This window comes from Pinus tabuliformis, chromosome J, assembly GCF_031772625.1.
Source record: "Pinus tabuliformis cultivar Carrire ecotype Pingquan chromosome J, CPIR1, whole genome shotgun sequence".
Lineage (NCBI taxonomy): Eukaryota > Viridiplantae > Streptophyta > Pinopsida > Pinales > Pinaceae > Pinus > Pinus tabuliformis.
In genome coordinates this window covers 39274182-39297498 of record NC_142295.1, presented here as the reverse complement: position 1 = coordinate 39297498, position 23317 = coordinate 39274182, and the positions used below count along the sequence as shown (strand labels likewise).

Sequence of the window (23317 nt, the reverse complement as noted above, 5' to 3'; positions counted from 1 at the left end):
CTTATCACGAAGAGTGCTTTAACAACACACCCATTCACCATTAATCCAAAACCTTGAGCTACATAAATATATTTATTAACCATATAATACATTTTTATTAAAATTATTATTATTTTTAGATATTTATTATTTAATTAAATATATTTTAAAATACCACACAAACACCTCTTCATGAATCATCATTTACGGAAAATTAAAATTCACTCTAAATCCACTCCACCGTCATTTCATTAATATATACCTTGATTGCTAAATTGGAATATATCGTTAATTCCAATTGCAAATTTTTAGATCAGCCACAAATTCCAAGCTAGAAACAAAAAGAGTTTGTATACTTTGTCCTTTACATAGTTCATTTGGTATACTTTGTCCTTTACATAGTTGATTGCTTTGCGTCTTATGGCGTTTGCTTATCATTTAAAAAGAAAATACTCATGAATAAACTTCATTTTACTAATTAATTTAATTGAGTTTGAATTCTTCCCTATGTAAATTTTAAATGTGAAACACTAAGTCACAGGATACGTCTTCCAAGGTCCCGTATCCCGTAAACAGCCTTAAAACCTGTCGAAAACGTTTTTCATCGTGTCCTGTAAAATGTAAAACGTATTCACTGGTTTTCGTCATGTCCTGCATCTAAAAACGCGTATTCAGTTGATAGAAAACCTTACCTGCATAAGCTGCAATTTTTTTTAAAGAAACAAATAATTTTTGAGTGGGGCAGCTTAATGATCAAGTCTAGGCCCGAGTATTGATATGTTATTCATGGTAATGTTAAATTCTTAAAGTAAAAGTGACATTCTCATTAATCTTCATTTTCATCATTTTACTTAAATTTTTAACATTACCATGAAATGACTCAGGATGTTTGAGAGTGGTTCCGGTGACATTCTCATTAATCTTCATTTTCATCCTTTTACTTAAATTTTTAACATTACCATGAAATGACTCAGGATGTTTGAGAGTGGTTCCGGCCTCATTGGATTTCATATGGAGAAAGTAGAATTTTAGATTTCATTCAAAATGCAGCACACTTATCAGTTTTTCAGGATTTCAGGATTGGGAGATTGTAATGTTTCCAAGTGACACCACCTGCCCGGGCTACCCCTGCCACCAGTAGAGGATGTGGTCTACCTCCTATAGCTCATACTTCTAGTTCTTCAGCTTCTAGAGCATAGCAAACTCCACTGCCAACTCCACCAGCCCCAGCATCTACATCTAGAGGGAAAGGGAAAGCTGTGACATTTTCTCGCAAGAGGGGCAGATAGGATTAGACTTTAGTTATTTTCTTCATTTTATTGTATATGACATTATGACATGATGAAATACATTACTATATTTTTGTTGATATTTTGAGGCTAAGTTGGGACTTAGGAGTCCGGACTTACTATTCAGGACATGATTCAATGTTATGTGTGATTTTAGCACTATAAATGATAGTAAACATCTTATATATTAGTTCTTTTATCATATTTATGTGTCAATGTATTTATTTTATGTTGTAAATGGTTTAGATATTAAAAAAATTGAAAAAAAATGAAAAAAAAACGAATATTTTTGTACCAAACGATTTATTTCCCGATTATTTCCCAATAATTAGGATTTTTTCTTTGCACCAATATTATCCCAATAACGATTAATGCAACATTGTTGTAAACACTCAACAGTGATACATTTTGATTTTGATGACTTAATGGAAAATCTGCATTTTATGGTTTTAATATCTAAGCTCTAAATTTATAGTTAGTAGTAAGTACTTAGTAGTTTTTTATATGCTTGTAAGTTGTACATGAACAATGAACATTGAATATTCAAGAATCAAGACCAAGCATATCAAATTCTAATTTCTAAATAGTAAAATTTGATTCTATTTATTTTTTTAAAGTGAACTATGAACTTTGAGAAGTAATTATATTTTAATTTGATTAGATACGCTGCAACCTGCAATTTAATATGGATAAAAAACTATATTTCGGTGTATATATATATATATATATATATATATATATATATATATATAACGTGTCCCCAGTGTCCTGTTTTCAGGTCGCTGCTATACTCGTATTTACGTGTCCTCCATGTCTCGTGTCCTCGTGTCATGTGACTTAGGTGAAACATATGTTTTTCCAAAGCATGAACCGTGTTTGTTTATTTATTTGAAGTGGTTTTGGATTATAGAATCTCCCAGGCTCTTTTCCATAACTTTCACTTAAAATTAATTATTTTTATAATAATTAAGAGATTTATTTATTTTAATTATTATTATTATCTATTTTTAAAGTCATCATCAAGCAAGATATCAAATTGGTATATGAGACTCTCTTGTTTATGGGACAAGGGATCCACCTCTCCAAATTGGTGTATGCCACTACCTTGTTTGTGGGACAAGCGACCCACCTCTTCAAATTGGTGTATGACACTCCCTTGTTTGTGGGACACAGGTCCGCACAACGATTTGAGTGCTCAGTCTATGAAGACATACTCTAGCCCCTCTGGTTTTGAACCTGTGACATCTTAGGAGGAAACATATGCTCTTAACCATTAGGCCCACTCAAGCTGTATTTTGAATGATAGACTTAATTTTGAACGTCTTTAAATCTAAATATAGATTTAAAATTAAGTCTAAAATTAAGTTTATAAAAATGTAGTATTATTTCTAATATATTTTTTTTTATAAAAAAATATTTAGTGAAAAAAATATAATTGGCATATATCCTAAAATAAACCTATGGAAGAGGTTAGGATAGATAATAGTTCCTCTTGAGTTGAGGGTTATTGTGACAAAGTTGTGTGAGAATGTTATTGCCAAGATTACAACCATTGAGAACCAGTCATAAGAAATTAGTTGCAATATCAAAGTCAAGCAAGGGTGTACACAGTATGCTACCCTTTCTAGGATATACATTGACAAGCTAGAAAAATGTTTGGAAGATGTAGGTTGTGTTGGCCCCATGCTCACCAATATAGTCATAAATCTTCTTCTTTATGTTGATGATATTTTTCTTTTGGCAATGAGTCATTATGATCTTGATCAACAACTAAGAATCCTCCAATATTTTTGTTCCAAGGTGGGTATGATTGTTAATACTGACAAAAGCAAAATCATGACAATTAAATCCAAATATATCACATATGATACTTTTATATATCAAAACAACAACATGTAGGAAGTTTGAAGACAAATATCTTTGAATCACTATCCATCACAAATTCAACAAGAGTTATATCATGAATAAAAGGATAAATGGAGGATGTCAAACATATTATGAACTTGAAAACAATTATAAGTCAAGAGATCTTTGAATATGAGATAAAACGAAACTCCTCTTTGAGACTCCTGTCACCCCTATTATTTTATTGGGGAAGATAGAATAGATTCAAATGCAATCTATAACCTACACTCTCAATATTAAAGGAAATATACTCTATCATATCCTCCTCATTGAAGCAAGCCTTCCCCCATTGAAAGCACGGTTATGAATAGGTATCCTACCTATAAGAGGAGGTTAAACAACATGGAAGACAAGGTGTTCCCTAAAATTTCTTCTAACTCTAGCCAAAATCACCACCTTCAACTACTAAAGGGGGAGTTGGGAGGCGGGGGCGGGGGTGGGTGGCATAAGGATGCCTAGTTGTGACATGACCATTGGGGGACAATGGATGAGATCATTTTGTAGAATAAGAATACTATCAATTGATTATTACATCAAAATTCAAATGTGAGGTGATAAAGAGTTAGAGGGGGGAAGGAAACTAAGATACTACAAGGAGGTGATCAAACCAAATCTCAAAAATAAAATTATCTCTTTATGTTGGCTAGCGTAAGGAAGAAAATTAACATTAGTAAAATATGAACAAATTCTCATGAACTCCATAATCAAATTAGGTGTTGGTAAATTCCCAAAACACCATGGGTTGCACTTTGTTTTAGATTGTATAGCTTATACTAAAATTAATATAAATTTCAAATTATTTGCCACACGAACAACCTTCTTGACCTTTTAACTCGACAAAACTACGAGGATCTTGGAATGCTTCCCTTAATACCTTTTGAGTATAAAAATAATTTTCTAAAGAAGTTTGAATAATCTCTTAAATTCTAACTGTGACCAACTATTTTCAGTGTAAGTAGATATTAATCATCATTGTGATTATTTATTTATTATTTCTCACATAAATCACGTAAATCCTACCAATATTGGTATTAATACCAAACTAATCATAACTATGACAGGGGACTTGGAAGTAGTATATTAAGAGAGAAATAATCACATCGATAGATGTGCCTATTTTGGGATTGGACTTCCACAATTTTATTACACCGATAAGCATGTCTATTTTGGAATAGGGCTTCTAGAATTTTAATTTTAAAATAAACCAATCATGTCATATGTGCATGTGAGCCACTTCAGGTCCAATGTCTGAACCAATGCGCTCTAATACCTCTTTGTAACATACCCCCCTACTATCCCTAGACCTTAAAGGAAGATGGAGGGTAGTTACTAAACTGACCTGTCCCCCAAAGTCCCAATTGTGGAGATGGGGTTTAAATTTTCAACCTTCTGCAAACACATCAAAACTTAAAGTGGAGAACATTGTTGTGTTAATCTCGTTGAGACCTTTCCAACTGTATAAATTTTATTTCGATCCAACCCCTGGATCAAAAGATAGAAGCCTTCAAAACTTGACTAATAGCTACGTGCCATGTCATCAGGACTGTACACATGGCTCCCATGTGGTCCTCAGAGGATGTCTGCATGGCCCTCCAATTCATAACATTATCAACTGCCAAAGCATTCATGTTGTGCCACGTGCAAGCATGTATTATAGTATGGGGTCCATGTGCAACCACATCACCCCGAGAGTTTAATCCCCTAGGATTTCCATCTGCAATCATTCAAATTAATCCAGGGTATCCCGTTTCTGTAATCGTCGGGGTTACGTGGATGGTCCTACTGTCTCTCTCTCATAGAATTTAATTTACATGACATGGGTCCCTTCTCCTCTAAAGCCACATCACCCTCGGAGTTTAATCCCATAGATTTTCACTGTGTGTTCGAAACAAAAGTGTATAGGTTTCGAGAGTAGGATGGATATCTCTTTCTGTTGATTGACGATCCTCCCTTTGCTATCAAATTTCTCTACCTCAATATGGAGAGTTCTCAGAAGTTTAATAACATGCTTCCTTTGGGAACCTCTGGGGTGATGTCATCTGTCTCGTCATCACGCCACTCAATGGTTATATGACAAGTGTCAGGTGCTCAACACCTCTGTGGGTACCACTAGTTCCACAACAATAAGGTTGCAACCAATTATATAGGATTTTCCTCTTTGCATTTCATATAAACTTAGACTTATGGGTTTGTGTCCTTCACTTAGACTTCTTGTAAGCAACCCCACAAGCCATGTTATTCCAAGATTATAATCCTGAAAGTTCCAAGCAGGGACTCCCTTCGAAACCTCCAGGGTACCATACCCCTAGGGTCATCCAATGACATAAATCCCTCGATGAGATCATCGACCCTGAAATCGATTTTCTCTCACCTTCATTCATGCACCTGACCACATGGGCATATAAGGTTCAAGGCCTATTTACTTCGGGCCTAGGTTTCAATTCCTGCACAATGCAAAATTTATACTTATTTATGTTTACATATAGAGACCACATGCTCGACCTCCAAGGCCACAACACAAGAGAAGGATTGGGCGGTCCGATTAGCTATCCCTCTTGAGCTTTCAGTGGTCTCGAGCCATCTTGGCCTATGGCCTGCATCAAATATAAATTACATATTTATATAGGAAAACAAGTTTATCCCTCATGAGATTGTGATTTATAAAATAAGGCCTAAATACTAAACTGCAAACATTAAGGCTTAACATAGAAATGCATTTTAATAGAGATCTATTTGTCCCCTTCATATTCAAGCTGTCTAGACCAGTTGCATGCTCAGGGAGAGCATAAAAGCCACCCAATTTTGGGAAGCTTTATCCAGGGATTCATCCTCTGAAAAAATATTTAAGAGTTTCAATCAATGACATTCATGCACCAACATCGTAGGACATGAAACATTATTCATAGCTACATACATTCATAGAGAAATTCCTTACTTCCACAACTCTCAACTGAGAGAATTTCATTTACAATTCATAAATAGGTCAAGCTAAAGGTGGGACTTTGATTTTTGACCCAACCATAGACCTAGTATAGACAAAATTACTTATAGCAGTCACCCCTGAGCCATATCCATGATATAAGGGGAATTTTTTCTTCAACAGCCTTAGCAAGAAGCCATCTTCAGTACATAGAGGGTAGGAAATACATATGACAGTGGGTAGTTCGTCAACCTCTCAAACACAACATAATTAATTGTAATTGGTGGATTCTCAACTTGTTCAAGCACTCTAGGAGTGGTCTATCAGCCCCCAACAAGCACCCTAGGTGGTTTCTCATCCAATCCCTTGGAAAACACTCATTTTATTTCCTCTTCATCTTTTTGCTCTTCTGGTCACTATTTTCTCTTTCAGGGAATCCCATTCCCTTAGCTCATAACTCTTTCCAACTTTACTCATGAGCTCCACCAAGAAGAGGTCCAACCCCCACATTGTTGTGCATTTTCCTTTTTATCATTTCCTCGGGGTCTCTTCATGTTCCTCTTGGACTATTCCTCTTCTTTTTCTCATTATTTGCACCATAAAATTAATTTAAGGTGCCAACTAACCCCACTTGGTTTATCTTTCCTCTTCCCTCTTAGATCATGGATCTGTGGTCCCACACTTCAGGCCATTACATCATTACACTACAGAAATCATGGAAAATGTATTAAGGGTGTCACAGTACAGTCCAATATTCCTATAAATTCATGATATATCAATAATTGTAACTTAACTTACAAAAACAAAAGAAATAGTAAAAGTGGTAATATAAGTTACATCAATGTATTGTTTCACAAAGCTTGAAAATAAATAATACATAATCCAAAAATAGTTTTACTACTAGTCTAAAACAAAGATTGGCTTTGTTTATACAAAACTATATAGTATCCTTTGATGCCATATATTTATAATATATGCCTAATATTCTAGTAACCCTAAAAAAATTGAAATTAACAAAAAGCATTAGTAGCTAACTACATCACCCAAACCTATACTTTTTGGTTCAATAAATTGGTTCACGATTTCCATTTCTTCATCAAGTTGGTGCATAGTTTCTTCCTCCTTCAACTCTCCCCTAGACAGATTGGCTGAAACTCTTTTGTTTAATGCCATGGATTGGTCACCCTACTCAACTACCAAATTTTGAAGAACATTACATTTTGGTTCCAAGGTTGTCAACTATTGCTTCATTTCCACTAGAAACACTGTGATTTCTACTACCTAAGTTGTAATTTTCCTTTCTATTTCACGAATTTTGGAAGTGCAAATGAAGAATGGGGACCTATTGCAGTGTATGTGTTCCTTGTGGACTTTGAGGACTCTATGGAACTCTTCTAATCCTCGAGAGTTCATATGGTACCTAATTTGGATAACGTTTTCTTTGTGCATTATGTTGCTTGCAATACTCCCCTCACACTTTGACTCGTGGGCTTTGGGGGTTTTTTCTATCCCTGTTCAAAGAATCAACAACACTTTCCAAAACTCGGCCCCAATTGTTGCATAATCATTGAAGTCAAAAATTGAGAGAATGAACTATGTTTGAGGTCAATGTTGACTTAAATTCCTTTGTCCTTGTGATTGAGTAAACTACCAAAGGGGTGGTTTCCATAAAAAAATCCAGGCGAACAATAATATCCTAAACACTAACAACATGAGTGCAATGAAATTTCTTACCTAACAATTAGGATTGTCATACCCCCACGTGTATTATACCACAAAACCATTATCCCACCTTGAATCAAAGAGTTATGAAGCCACTGGAGATAATAATGTAAATTGAAGACGTAATGCATGCATAGGGGATCTCCCATCCCTTCTCTTTACCATTCAAATGCTGGTTGAAGTAACCTAGTTTATGAGCCATGTGACAAATCATATAATCTTACATAAAACCTAAGATGCATGCAATATGATAAATTAATATATCTAAGCGTGTCTTAATTCTATTCCAAATAGTGTGTTGATTTATTATCTTTACCATTCAAATGCTGATTGAAGTAACCTAGTTTATGAACCATGTGACAAATCATAAAATCTTACATAAAACCAAACCTAAGATGCATGCAATATGATAAATTAATATATCTAAGCATGTCTTAATTCTATTCCAAATAATGTGTTGATTTATTATGCCATTAATTATATGCTCTCTTTTAGAGTTAAGCTTAAAATAGCCAACCAAACTACTTCATTATTGTTTTTTCACACGACATGATAATATATGATATTAAAGGAAGAGTTCATCACTTGTTTGATTTGTTTAAATATTGAGGCTAATGTATTGTCTCCTAGATTTGAATCATAAACCAAATAAGTTGTGATAATTTTGGAATATCTTATGGCAACCATCAATTTCATATTAATTGCTTATATAATTTTGAGTCCTTAGCACAGTGCATGTGATTTACTTTGTTGTTAGATATGATACTAAATCGGCCGGTCCTTAGTGTTAAAAAAATTTAGGTTGAAATCTAGAATCCTTTATTCAAATACAAAATACATGTCCTTGTTGTTAAAAAAATTAGGTCACATTTCAGAATTTGTGATATCTTTATTTCAAATAAAAAGGTGCAGAAGCCTCTTATGCAAAAGAAACCCTACTGAGGGATTCCAAAGGTGAGCTAAGCCAGGGTTTTGCAAAGTGCACGCACATGGTTATTTTTATAAAGAAGAAGAATATTTCATACATTATACAAGTGTTTTGTATTTTGGATAACGATATAAAAACCTAAAAATATGATAAGCTCTAATTAGCATAATCCCACAATATTAACACTGTTATAGGCGTAATTTTAGGAAGACCCAGTCATAGCTGGTAGACCGGGGTCTTCAGCGAACCACCCACCACGTTAATCTTTCCAAGCAGACATAAAACTAGCATTTGCACCAGATGTTGCAAAAGAAACGCCGTAAGGCATAAATTTACAAAAGCAAATAAAGCAAAAAATACTTTGATAAAGAATAAAAATATATTAAACATTGAAATTAATGCCCCATTAACTGGAACCACTTTAGTATATTGCTGGTTTTACCCATAAATTGCAGGCTTCACAAGCTAAAAATCAGATTAAACTTTGGGGAGGTTCAGTAGATTCAATTAAAAACAGTTTAAGGAAGGTAGATAAAGCAAACCCTTTATAATTTACTATGTGATATCTTGTATTATACAGAGATGTTTATTGTTCAGAAGATTAATCCTCTCATGTTATATAGAGATGTTTATTCACAAGATTAATCTTGTGGCAGGACACTGATAGAGATGATAGAGAGCAATTATCTTCTGAAGTATGAAAATGAGGATTGCTACATTGTTACTCTGAAGTGATGCATGTACTCTAATCCATCCACATCACCAGTTTCGGCAGATAACCAGTTTCGGCAGATAATAGGCATTTTTAAGTGTATTTGAAGAGGAAAATGACTTCATGGTGAATTTGATTATCGTGTCTTCTTCCACAATCAAGGACAAAAAAAGTCATTTTTTCAAGCTTCATTCAATTGTCTAGACAAATTTTTAATTCCCTCATTCGTTGTTTTCGTGGAATCACCCTGTTCTTTTATTGCAGGCTTTGACTTTTATAAATGTTGATTAATGGTACTCTATTTTCCATAGCGTCATGTGATTATCAGGTGATGTTAAAAATATACAATCTTCTACCACATTCAAGGGCATGGAGAGTCATTTTGTCAAGCTGCACTGACTTGTCTATGCAATTGTTTAGTTCCCTCATTCATTATCTTCATGGAACCACCCTGTTCTTTTATTGGAGACTGACTTTTACAAATGTTGATTAATGGTTTTCTATTTTCCCTAGCATTACGGGACTATCAAGTGATGTTGAAAAATATACAAATAGAAGGAAAACTTCACCATGTTTATGTAAATTTAAAGCATAGGACATATTTAAATGTGAAAATTATTTTTGTTTGTTTGTAGGGTTTAATCTTTATCAGGATCTAGGTTTAAATTTCTTGGTGAAGGGTTGAGGATTGAAACTCTCCTATGGAACATCCAAACTCGATCAAACATTAGATACTTTTAATGACAACATCACACAATTGAATAGATTATTCTTCCATCCAACATAAAGCTGAACCGGACATGAAACTGGCCCAACCTAAACTCAACCTTCAACTTAATAAAAATATAAATAACAAAATTCAGATAGCTAAGAAGAAAAGGACTACTAAAGCGTGTATAAATAAAAAGGTATTAAAACTCTATAAACTCTATTCAAATAGTGTCTATATTTTAACTTCAAATAGCAAAGTAGCATAATTAATCTGTTCACGTACCTTGGTATCGTTTCTTGCCTCTTGGTTGATTCTTCGGCTTTTACGTTGTGTGGGGGCACATTCATTGATGTTGTTCACCACATCTACTCTCCTTTCTACTTGACTCGAACCTATGTCTGATGAAATCTTCCTCTAATGGTGTTTTATCTTCTTGAAACATCTTAGTTATCTTGTTTTTCCCCTAGGGCTTGAATTGTTGGACAGATCTTTTCCAAACAAATCCAATCTCATGTTTCTTCCCACATTGTTGGACAGATCTTCTCTGGATATAATCAATGTCATGTTTCTTTTGCTAAATTGTATTCTAATAGCGTCTTCGAGCCTTCCAATATCATGTTCTTGATTAATGGAAACATCTTTGGCAAATGATTTCATGGGTTTGCTTTTCATAAATCTCGGAATTTTATCTCTCTAAATCTTGTGAATAGTCATATGCTTGTCTGGAAGATTAATCCATGCACATCTACATATTAACCAATTCAGACTTTCAAACTCTAAAACTGTGGATGGCTAATAAGATCCAGTCTGATCACAATGCTTTGAATCTAAACAGATTTCCCTACAGACAAGCCACCTCCTCAGTCTTAAATAAGTGCCGAACATATCTTCTTTAGACAAATCCAATGTCATGTTTCTTCCTAGATTGCCTTACAGATCTTTTCTAGACAATCCAACATCATGTTTCTTCATATTTCTTACCACACACAAGGCACCTCTATATATTTAAATAGGTTCAATGGGTAGTTATAAGTCAAGGAAAAGTGTGTTGAGCTCAGGATAAATAATATTCAAACTGCCCTATTTTCCTCAATAAATTTGGCCTTAAATCTAGTTTGAATTATGACGGAAGTCAGAGTTCTATTTATTGAAGGTGAACTTTCCCCGTGGAATTTATTTTTGGAGTTCTGGCTGATTATCTCTTTTCAAATAAACAATAATAAAGAGTGGAACTTTTGACTCGTGGGAAAACAAAACTCACCAAAAATGAGGCGATATGAGTGCTGGATATCAAACATGGATCTCAATATAATTTCATTGCATCAACTTAGTTGTTAAGTTACCAATGCTGTGATTCTGTACACGTTTCTCGTTTATTGGTAAATAATACATTTCTCCACCAACCTCTTTTTGTTGTCAATGAAACCATAATGTTTCTTGGAGAAATAATCTCTGTTACCTACCTGAGATAAAAAAAAATTAAACCCAGATTTGGCCACTGCAACAAAGTAAGTCATTTTCCCTAATGTTATTGTATTCTCTAATTATCATTTGTTTTTGGTTAATTTCTTTTCAGGTTGTTGCATTTGTCAACTAGGTTCATTTGTTGAGAGGATTAGAAATATATCATTTTTTTTATCAGAGTATTGATTTAGGCTTGTTTCTTCATTAAATTTTATTTATTTCTAAGCTAATTGGACCACTCACTAGGTTTTTTTTTAATGAAGTTCAGATTTGCTTCCTTTGGAGTATACCTTCCCACCTAGATCTAGATTGGCACTCTCTCCTCAGTTTACCTATTTCAATTTTGAATTGATTTGGAACCCTTGTTTCAATAAAAAGACTTCATCGGATCTAATCCATGGATCTCGGCATTCCCACTAAAAGATTTCACTGAATTTCTTTCAGGTCAGTTAGTTTTGTATTAGTTCTATTTTTTTAACATTCATTTGTCTCTTACCTCACAACTTTTTAGCTTTGTTATTCTCTTCCATTACTAGCTTTCTTGAACCCAACATCCACTTTTCTCTACGATTTAGCCTATCACTGGCCACATTACCCCTCTATCGCTGCCCCTGCAGATCAAGATCTTATGCTGTTCACAGTATCTAAAAGTACAGGTCATGCAGGAAGTCAGATTGGGTAAGTAATGTTGATTCTTTTACAATTATATGCAATTTGTTGTGCTACCTCTTCTTTCTCACTTTAACTTGAATGTTGGCAGACCTTGTACTCTGTTTCTCTGGATCTGTATGTGTATGCTTGTTTTTGTGTGCATGTGTGTACTCAATGGCTTGGAGTTTGACTGGTACTTATGCATGTCATGTAAGGTATGTATATTTCAAATGGGTCTATCTGTCTATTGAAGTAGAGACATCAATGAATGGTGGAACTGAGTTGATGTCTCTACTTTAAATGGGTGAAATGAAAATACTTGGCAAAATGGACTAATTACTCTTACTCTGGCCCTCTGTATCAATGCAACATTTGCAGGGCTAAAATGTGAAGGAAAGGAGGATGAAGATTGTGAGAAGTTATTGAAGAGCAATGGAATCATCACACACAGTGGGATGCATTTTGGTGCACCTCAAACTTATGTGAGGTTGAGTATTATTGAAAGAAACCAAACCTTCAATCTTCCGCTTGACAGGCTCTCAACTATTCATGGATGATTAGATGAATCGCTCAATCAGTGATGCGAGATCAACTATATTCCTTTTCAATGTTTACAACTACAAATACAGTAGTATCTTTAACTAGAAGGCCGAGCGACCATGGCAGGATGATACAAGGCTTTACAAAAGTTTATCCACCAATTCTACAAGCAAATTCCCAAATCAACGTTCTTTTCTCGGTTCTGTTCCAAATAATCTTTATATGTATGTGCACCACCTGCTCATAAAAAATCATTCTCAAGATCGTGGAGGGACTTCCTCCTCTTTGTTGAACAAAGAATTAATGTCACTCACTATAGCAATTGAACTTGAAACCACTGCCAGAAAAATCACGAACAATGCAATAAATATCTCCTTCCTGGTTGAGATTCCATGGGTGTCTCTGCAATTAAAAAATAATTGAGGTTAGAAGTTACATACAAGCCAGGTGAAAGACGAAACCAGAAATGAAAAACAACTTTTTTTCTACCTGAGAGCAACGGGAGCTGGGAAGATGAACCCAATAAAAACTGCTGCTGTGGCCCCTGTGAATTGAAATGCATCCCAGATACTTGGTATGAATGATGCCCCAAGGAAAATGATTCCAATTAACCCAGCAGTGATCAAAATGAACCTCTTATTATCCAAAACAAGATGCTTTTTCGCTGGAAAGACAAACCCATCAAGATTAAGTCCCAGGGCAAAAAAAATGAGAGGAAAGACCAGCATCAGATGTACAACATAGGTCACACGAACAATGTCATTCAGCACAACACTGTAGGGAACTCCCAAGTTGGTGTCAAAATTGACCAGGACATCATCCATGGTCTGGTCTCCAAATAGAAGAAAGCCAAAAAAGCTTGTACTTATGTATACAATTGAGCACGTTGCCAATGATGTGCGAACAATGGGCTGCATTTCTGAAGGGTCCTCAAGTTCATTGTATATGGAATGAACTGCATGGCGCAATTGCTCTCTGTTTCTTCTTCCTCTCTAGCTTTGCCCTGAAATTCAATGTAGAAGTAGAGATCAACATTTCAATTATTTTCCATAATAAGATGCTTTTGCACATGGTAAGTGGACTGCTCCATCTCAACATCATATGTTGTATTCCACCTTTGTATTTTCTGTATTGAATGCACATTGGCATTCTTCCTACTAAAGATAATGGATGAGCCACCACCAAACACGGAACCAGTAATGCCCTATTTCAGAATGCCTTTAAAAAAGAGAAAAAACAAGAATTTGGTAAAGAACATACCGGAGTGAGTGGATTTCAGGCTCATGAAGAGCAACGCACTGCTCAGATAGGTCCGAAGCGAAGATATGCATTCATGTCCTCTGTTTCAGTGGTCTCCAGTGTCCACCCTGTAATCTGACACATCAATCACGGTTGTGTTTAAAATTTACTGCCGGAGAAGATTTCCTTTAGAAATCGAAGTTACCTGTGCCCACTTGATACTTGTAACAGAGAACTGATCAATCGGTTGAGCCTTGACGCTTGCTCTCTGTTTCTTCTTCCTCTGTAGCTGTTCCATTCTTCTCAAAAAGAAAAGGAAATGAACATTCGGTTGTACCCTCTTCCATATCATAATTTTCCGTCTTTGCCACAGGCTTTGTAACCTGGAAAAATAAAAAACAAATATAATTTGTTGAATTTATTTAGTTTTCACAATTTCATTCTATCTACTTTGTGAGCCAGGTGAGAGCAGCCCTTGCAAAGATGCTTGCTTTTATGTTTTGGATGAAGCACCTCTGCTTGCACTGCCAACTTGATAGTGGAGGACATGTAAAGGGAGGGGTGTGAAAGGCATTTATGACTAAAACCTTTGCAGCCACTTTCAGTAAATCTCTTAAAAAAAATTGCAATTTACAAAATGTAAAAGAAACCAATTAAATTCACCAGATTCAACAGCCCGAATCAAATTTCAGCATATTTGGTGAAATTTTTTGGTTTAAATGAAAAGTTTATATAAACAAAAAAGTATACTATGAAAACATAGTTCGAATATTTGGTAATTTTTGACATGTTTTATCACATTTGAAGCTATAAAAAAATTGGGTTAGCAGATTCAGCACTCAGCTCTTGACGATAAGCCCATCTAGTGACTCGAAACGTTGAGGCAAAAATCATTTAAACGCAGTGTTCTAGATGCTAATTACCTAAAAAAAATAGGTATTTCTTGTGCGAGAATTTTGACTCGCCGACATTTTTATGGGTTTCGCTCGGAAGACATTTTTCTTACCTTCTTTTTCACCAAATTTGACAATGTGACTTTAGCCTAAAAGAAGAAACTTTCAGTTCACTTAGGAGGTATACAAACTTTTTTCATGCAGCATCAGCACGGGTTGGCATTTCTATATGCCATTTTCCAACCCTTTTTAATTTGTATTCCTTCACATTAATTGAATTTCAATCTTCGTCCCTTTTATCCTGTCATTACGCTTTTCCAAATGCCTAATATATCTAGAACGCCCCAGATGATGCCTTTGTCTAAAAGGCTAAAAGTATATAAAATCCAATCCGCTGATATCGTTAAAACTAATTTCTAGTCGAACCCTAACAAATAAACAAAGGCATTGGACAATTACGCAATAGTGTAGAAATAAGTAAACCCTAACTTCTATACCTAAATTACAGGAAGAACGTACAGATGCTGATTACCACTGGGAGTACTATTCAAAACACAGAGAATATAAAAATGAGGGAATATATCCACAGCAGGAGGTTAAGTGGGCATATGTTTTATAATAATAGTAGCAATAATAATTACTTCATGGAATTAGGAGTGCTAAACATGAAAACGGACACAGGTGCAACCAGAAACAACAAAAATCGCTGTGTAAAGATGGTCACCTGATCCGGTTGAGCATACATGTGAGTAACCTGATGGGGCGGCATAGGCCGTTGCGGAGGAGGAGGGTAGTGTTGTTGCCCTTGATGTTGTGTTCCACCTCATATCATATGTTGTATCCCACCTTTGATTTCTGTATTGACTGCACATTGGCATGATGGATGGAACCCCACCAAACACAGAACCTGTAATGCCCTATTTCATAATGCCTTTAAAAAAAGAGAAAAAACAAGAATAGAATAAAGAACATACCGGAGTGAGTGGATGTCAGGCTCATGAAGGAACTGAGAGCACCATCTGAGAGGGCTGAATTTGTTCTCCACACTAGAGCTTTTCATCTTCTTGGTAATATGAGGCTCTTTCGACAGATCAAAGCTTAGACCCTTCATTCTAAGCTCCTGAACACATTTGCTCAGAGCTCTGGAATCGTTTATATCCTTGTGCAGCATCTTCATAACTTTTCTTTGGAGAATGAGCTTGTACTGAATGGCACATATGAGAACCAGAGATGTAATGCCAGACAAGGTAGAAGGAATCCACCATCTATTACAAGTACGGGCATTCTCCTGAGTGGCAGCAGTGAAAAGCAGAATGAGAACGATCCCATGGAAGGCAAAATACAAGCAGGCGAGATCCCAGGAGCGCATTACCGCCTTATTTGGGATACCCCAAGCAATTCAATCGATTATTTGTCTGCCAAGAAGTCATAATTATGGTAGCATTTACAGCTGACTAGCTACAGGCAATAAGCTTGCATGAGCTGAGGATGAAACCCGAGGTAAGAGTCAATGCAAAGGGAAGAAAGAACTGAGAGCACCATCTGAGAGGGCTGAATTTGTTCTCCACACTAGAGCTTTTCATCTTCTTGGTAATATGATGAGTCCTGACAATTGCTCTCTGTTTCTTCTTCCTCTCTAGCTTTGCCCTGAAATTCAATGTAGAAGTAGAGATTAACATTTCAATTATTTTCCATAATAAGATGCTTTTGCACATGGTAAGTGGACTGCTCCATCTCAACATCATATGTTGTATTCCACCTTTGTATTTTCTGTATTGAATGCACATTGGCATTCTTCCTACTAAAGATAATGGATGAGCCACCACCAAACACGGAACCAGTAATGCCCTATTTCAGAATGCCTTTAAAAAAGAGAAAAAACAAGAATTTGGTAAAGAACATACCGGAGTGAGTGGATTTCAGGCTCATGAAGAGCAACGCACTGCTCAGATAGGTCCGAAGCGAAGATATGCATTCATGTCCTCTGTTTCAGTGGTCTCCAGTGTCCACCCTGTAATCTGACACATCAATCACGGTTGTGTTTAAAATTTACTGCCGGAGAAGATTTCCTTTAGAAATCGAAGTTACCTGTGCCCACTTGATACTTGTAACAGAGAACTGATCAATCGGTTGAGCCTTGACGCTTGCTCTCTGTTTCTTCTTCCTCTGTAGCTGTTCCATTCTTCTCAAAAAGAAAAGGAAATGAACATTCGGTTGTACCCTCTTCCATATCATAATTTTCCGTCTTTGCCACAGGCTTTGTAACCTGGAAAAATAAAAAACAAATATAATTTGTTGAATTTATTTAGTTTTCACAATTTCATTCTATCTACTTTGTGAGCCAGGTGAGAGCAGCCCTTGCAAAGATGCTTGCTTTTATGTTTTGATGAAGCACCTCTGCTTGCACTGCCAACTTGATAGTGGTGGACATGTAAAGGGAGGGGTGTGAAAGGCATTTATGACTAAAACCTTTGCAGCCACTTTCAGTAAATCTCTTAAAAAAAATTGCAATTTACAAAATGTAAAAGAAACCAATTAAATTCACCAGATTCAACAGCCCGAATCAAATTTCAGCATATTTGGTGAAATTTTTTGGTTTAAATGAAAAGTTTATATAAACAAAAAAGTATACTATGAAAACATAGTTCGAATATTTGGTAATTTTTGACATGTTTTATCACATTTGAAGCTATAAAAAAATTGGGTTAGCAGATTCAGCACTCAGCTCTTGACGATAAGCCCATCTAGTGACTCGAAACGTTGAGGCAGAAATCATTTAAACGCAGTGTTCTAGATGCTAATTACCTAAAAAAAATAGGTATTTCTTGTGCGAGAATTTTGACTCGCCGACATTTTTATGGGTTTCGCTCGGAAGATATTTTTCTTACCTTCTTTTTCACCAAATTTGACAATGTGACTTTAGCCTAAAAGAAGAAACTTTCAGTTCACTTAGGAGGTATACAAACTTTTTTCATGCAGCATCAGCACGGGTTGGCATTTCTATATGCCATTTTCCAACCCTTTTTAATTTGTATTCCTTCACATTAATTGAATTTCAATCTTCGTCCTTTTTATCCTGTCATTACGCTTTTCCAAATGCCTAATATATCTAGAACGCCCCAGATGATGCCTTTGTCTAAAAGGCTAAAAGTATATAAAATCCAATCCGCTGATATCGTTAAAACTAATTTCTAGTCGAACCCTAACAAATAAACAAAGGCATTGGACAATTATGCAATAGTGTAGAAATAAGTAAACCCTAACTTCTATACCTAAATTACAGGAAGAACGTACAGATGCTGATTACCACTGGGAGTACTATTCAAAACACTGAGAATATAAAAATGAGGGAATATATCCACAGCAGGAGGTTAAGTGGGCATATGTTTTATAATAATAGTAGCAATAATAATTACTTCATGGAATTAGGAGTGCTAAACATGAAAACGGACACAGGTGCAACCAGAAATAACAAAAATCGCTGTGTAAAGATGGTCACCTGATCCGGTTGAGCATACATGTGAGTAACCTGATGGGGCGGCATAGGCCGTTGCGGAGGAGGGTAGTGTTGTTGCCCTTGATGTTGTGTTCCACCTCATATCATATGTTGTATCCCACTTTTGATTTCTGTATTGACTGCACATTGGCATGATGGATGGAACCCCACCAAACACAGAACCTGTAATGCCCTATTTCATAATGCCTTTAAAAAAAGAGAAAAAACAAGAATAGAATAAAGAACATACCGGAGTGAGTGGATGTCAGGCTCATGAAGGAACTGAGAGCACCATCTGAGAGGGCTGAATTTGTTCTCCACACTAGAGCTTTTCATCTTCTTGGTAATATGAGGCTCTTTCGACAGATCAAAGCTTAGACCCTTCATTCTAAGCTCCTGAACACATTTGCTCAGAGCTCTGGAATCGTTTATATCCTTGTGCAGCATCTTCATAACTTTTCTTTGGAGAATGAGCTTGTACTGAATGGCACATATGAGAACCAGAGATGTAATGCCAGACAAGGTAGAAGGAATCCACCATCTATTACAAGTACGGGCATTCTCCTGAGTGGCAGCAGTGAAAAGCAGAATGAGAACGATCCCATGGAAGGCAAAATACAAGCAGGCGAGATGGAAGATCTGTTTTCCGATACTGTCAATGCTCGATTCCTTTACTTCAACGCGGCGAGTCATAACTTCCTCATCCCTCTGCCCGGATGAAACTATTCGATGCAGCTCGACCCAATCTTCCATAGGCGGCAATAACAGCACAAAAGGATGAACAGTTAGGCACAAACCCTGCTGCCCGGATGAAACTATTCGATGCCAAATGAAACGCCCAAACTGTTTCGGCAACCCTTTTGAATGAACGATCGAACGGCTGAAATTGTTGCAATCGTCTAACATATAATCGTGTGGCTTACAAGGTGACAGAGAGGAGTTGATCTCAGAGGGAATGCCTTACGGCGTAATTAGTTTGAACACCGACTTTCTCCGCTGGGCGGCAACTTCCACTTCAACCATTGCCTTTGACATTTTTGTCCAATAACCTGCCGATAAAACGTCAACTCACTTTTCTGAAAACTCCTGATCAAAAGTCAACTGAAAATGTCAACTCACTTTTCAGGGAGCGAAAATGTACTATAAATATCCAACAAACTTTGCACAAAGCGCTGAATTTGAGAGGCTTTCATTTGAATCATATCCAACCAACTTTGCACATAGCTCTGAATTTTGAGTACTTCCACGAGATGGCAATGGAGGACAGAAATCAAGAAGCCGAGTATACAGAAATGAGCGTTTTGGATCGAATCCGGATCCATCTACTCGGGGACTCCGACGGCCAGGATTTCGAATCCTCGTTCTATCTGACGCCAAATAACCGGTCAAACTCGATCCGCGAACAAGAAAACTGCATCTGGAGCGCACTCGCTTGCGATTCCGTGGATGAGAAGATACCGAAAACGGATAAAGAAACCCCGACTCCCGCCGTTAACTCCTCCCGTCGCTCGCTCCCCGTCTCCGTTACTCGACGCGAATCTGTAGATTGGGAGAAATTTACCGTTGGCTGGGAATTCAGAAATTATGTTAGCGTCATGCCTCCTTCTTTCAGCCCTGGTTTAACCAGTGCCTGGTCGAAGTTCCCATTAGATGAAAACACAGCCGAGGACATTGCTTTTTCCGGGATTCTCCAAGAGGCCGTCAAGAAGAGATGGATGCCGGTAACGTCCGCGGAGGAGACGGAAACGGAGACGAAGAAAGAAGCCCATATTTTTCCCGTCGTGCTAGACCCCAATGTCCGTCAAAAAACGGAATGCCAACAGCCGGCGGCAAAGAAGATGAATTCGGGGAGGCGTTACAGGGGCGTGAGGCGGCGACCGTGGGGAAAATTCGCAGCGGAGATACGGGACTCTGCGCGGCAGGGGGCTAGACTTTGGCTCGGCACCTTCACTACCGCCGAGGAGGCTGCACTCGCATATGACCGTGCCGCTTACAAGATGAGGGGCTCAAGGGCTTTGCTTAACTTCCCTCACCTTGTAAACGCAAAATGTTGATATTCATTAAAATATATAATAGGCAGTCATTTAATTTAATTCAGGTAAGAGGAGAACTTGTTAGGCTAAAATAAAGTGGAGTAGCATATATGTCAAATAAGTTTTAGTTTTCAATCCGAAAAAGGATTTGGCAACTTTTGATTTTATCCATTAATTTGTATATATAATAAAGAATATTTTAAAATTATTATATCTAAACTATCTATATATTTTTATTTTAAAGAAAATTATTTAAAAAGTTAATTTCATTAAAAAAGTGTTTCTACTAGAGATTTTTAATTTGTATTTCAGAGTAATAAATAAGATAAAATTGTTTATGAGCTTTGAATGGATGGTTAGGGGCCTTTGTTAAAGTATTCCTAAATTTAAAGTTATTAGTTCAATTTCCTATTTTTTGGGGCGTTATTTTTGTATATGACCATGATATAGCTTCACTAATAGAGTTTTTATTTTAAATTTAACGAATAGTTAAAACTTTTAATGGATAAAATGACTTTTTCCTTGAATCTGAAAATTCATTTTTGGATGAGATTGTGATTTCTTGTTATTTAAATGAGTTTTTAAATGCATAAAAAAATTCAACACAAAGGCACTTAAACTTTGCAGAACTTAAACTTATAATTTCTATACAAAATTTTAACAAAATTAAATGTGAAAATGCCTAGAGAAAAAATCATTTTATTTATTAATTAAATTATACATTTTTATAAATCAATTTTATTTGAAATTTCAAAAAATTTATTAAATTATATAATTAATTTTCGGATAAGTTAATGGTAAAATTAAACAATCAAGAAGAAATTTCAAAGCGTCCATAATGGAATTGGAAATTGAAAATGAAAAACACAATGCATAAAAAGACAAAGAAATTAAATAGTTAAGAAAGAGATTAGAAATTGTAAAACACAAGGCATAAAAAGATGCAAATTAAATAGTCAAGAAAGAGAATTGAAATAGCTAAATAGAAGAATAAAAAAAGAGTAATCTCTCTTGCTTTTTGTTTGTGTGATTAAAGAAATGCAATAAAGAACAAGGTTAATAGCTGCTATGCAACATAATCTCTGTCTCTATTGTTAATTAAGTGGGGTTTGCATTTCTATCTCCGCATATGCTTGTTCTGCACATACTTGCTCTGCACAATTTCATCTGCATAATGACCTCCACAAACACTTCCTCCGCATAATAACCTCCACACACACTTTCTCCGCACCAATACCTCTACACAGGCTGCCTCCACATAATAACCTCCACAGACACTTCCTCCACACCAATACCTCTACACATGCTTCCTCTGTGCACGCTTATTGCCATGCTTTCTTATGGGAGTCAATAGCTCTAGGAGAAGAACCAGAAGGCACATTTTACTGCCCCATTCAATGTCCAACGTATTTTGATTAGTGCTCCACTTTCTCTGATATAAGGAGCAAGTATAATGTGAGATTATCAGTTGCAAGCACGAATGCCTTCGAAATTGATATGTTTATGTTCAACAAGCCAATCAATTTAGTCATTCTCCTATGTTGTCAGTTTTTGCATGATAAAGAGGGACAAGTACATGGAAGCGAAGTGCAGAGCTATAATTCAAAGCTTAATTAGTTTCTTTTTCTGACTCAAGTATTAGTGCGGAGTTTGAGACCTAATGAGCATTGTGCGGAGCTTCACACTCCCACACAGTTCACACATATGAGGCTTTAGAATTTCGTGTTAAAATCGAATTTCAAAACCTCATTCCTAATGAGCCCCAAAGAAAATAGTCTCCGTATGCGTGCAAAATTGACAGTATCATTTCGAATAACTGTTAGATCAACCAACCTATAAACTTAGGAGAATCACGGTTGTGGTTAACTCAACCGAATATGGTGCACATCAGCGCAATATTATATGTTGTAGTGCGAAATAATACAAGAAATAACGAGCTTTGCATTGAAGAAAAACATAAAGTAGAATCATACGATATAGTGTGACATTCCTATGGGAACGAAAAATGGCCAAAAAATATGAGAAAAATAGAGTATTCAGAATCAAAGTAGGTTCATGTACATTGTAGAGATCCATGCCCTTGTACAATCTATTCGTAATACATTGGGTTGTCTTGCAGCTGCAACTATAGAAATTGTTTAGTTAGTGCTTGGTGAAAAGGATATTATGTGACCTCATAAAGTTACGCGTCCAAACGAAGGGTTGAAATTCATCATGGAAATGAAATTGGTTTCATTTTCTTCAAAAGGCACAAATTGGTTTGATATACGTGAATAAATGAAGAGGGGATTTTAGATTCAGTTGGAGGAAATTCAATTCAAGTCATTTCATTGAGTAGAGCTTGTAGAGCCTTAACTATCTCCACTATGAAATGGCATCCTTCTTCCATCTGCAACAAAGAAACAGTAAAGGAAACATAAGTTAGTTAATTATCCCCAAAACCAACTATGGAAAGCAACACAATAATTGTGTCTATGTTATAGAAAGTATCCAATCCTCATGAGGATGGAAGGAGCCTATTGCATACCTGTGTAGTGGAAAGTTTCATTGTGCAGACCTCCACATCTCCACACACACCCAAACTTTGCTTCTCCACACACACATGCGAAAGAAGCGACGTGGTCATGTCCATCAAAGTTCATGTTCAAAAGAGTAATTATGTAGAGCGGATGGGGCTTAAACAATGGATTAATGATAACAATATATCTGAATTGATGGACACTGATATGGTTAAATTTTAGGAGACGATTTCACTGCAGGTCAATTCAATTGCTCAACAATACAATATGACTGAATTGGCCCATTTTTTCAAGAATTTTTTGATCAAATCCAAG

At 36.0% G+C, this 23317-nt stretch overlaps 4 protein-coding genes across 7 annotated transcripts; 1 reads left to right on the top strand and 3 right to left on the bottom strand.

The window, feature by feature from the left end:
• Nucleotides 1–12900: 12900 nt before the first annotated feature.
• LOC149225358 (amino acid transporter AVT6A-like) lies at nucleotides 12901–13739 on the bottom strand. Its single transcript, XM_089377067.1, has 2 exons — nucleotides 13312–13739; nucleotides 12901–13224 (listed from the first exon to the last, which is right to left on the bottom strand). Exons 1-2 carry the CDS (start codon nucleotides 13737–13739, stop codon nucleotides 13080–13082), a joined length of 573 nt encoding a protein of 190 aa, XP_089233193.1. The 3' UTR covers nucleotides 12901–13079.
• Nucleotides 13740–14148: 409 nt separating this feature from the next.
• On the bottom strand, nucleotides 14149–17324 carry LOC149225357 (uncharacterized). 3 transcript variants are annotated; one of them, XM_089377063.1, is made up of 5 exons: nucleotides 16859–17324; nucleotides 15929–16601; nucleotides 15698–15818; nucleotides 14267–14444; nucleotides 14149–14189 (listed from the first exon to the last, which is right to left on the bottom strand). In XM_089377063.1, the coding sequence occupies exons 2-4, from the start codon at nucleotides 16321–16323 to the stop codon at nucleotides 14301–14303; spliced, it is 660 nt and encodes a 219-aa protein (XP_089233189.1). In that variant the 5' UTR covers nucleotides 16324–16601; nucleotides 16859–17324; the 3' UTR covers nucleotides 14149–14189; nucleotides 14267–14300. The 3 variants fall into 3 exon arrangements, with proteins under 3 accessions (XP_089233189.1, XP_089233190.1, XP_089233192.1); XM_089377064.1 differs by having other exon boundaries at nucleotides 14149–14444; nucleotides 15929–16242; nucleotides 16494–16601; XM_089377066.1 differs by lacking the exon at nucleotides 14149–14189 and having other exon boundaries at nucleotides 14401–14444; nucleotides 15679–15818.
• Nucleotides 16925–19382, bottom strand: LOC149225356 (uncharacterized). 2 transcript variants are annotated; one of them, XM_089377061.1, is made up of 3 exons: nucleotides 18701–19382; nucleotides 18454–18590; nucleotides 16925–17220 (listed from the first exon to the last, which is right to left on the bottom strand). In XM_089377061.1, the coding sequence occupies exons 1-3, from the start codon at nucleotides 19354–19356 to the stop codon at nucleotides 17186–17188; spliced, it is 828 nt and encodes a 275-aa protein (XP_089233187.1). In that variant the 5' UTR covers nucleotides 19357–19382; the 3' UTR covers nucleotides 16925–17185. The 2 variants fall into 2 exon arrangements, with proteins under 2 accessions (XP_089233187.1, XP_089233186.1); XM_089377060.1 differs by lacking the exon at nucleotides 16925–17220 and having other exon boundaries at nucleotides 17353–18590.
• Nucleotides 19383–19387: 5 nt separating this feature from the next.
• LOC149225355 (ethylene-responsive transcription factor 2-like) lies at nucleotides 19388–20577 on the top strand. The gene has a single exon (XM_089377062.1). It carries the CDS (start codon nucleotides 19701–19703, stop codon nucleotides 20502–20504), a length of 804 nt encoding a protein of 267 aa, XP_089233188.1. The 5' UTR covers nucleotides 19388–19700; the 3' UTR covers nucleotides 20505–20577.
• Nucleotides 20578–23317: the final 2740 nt, after the last annotated feature.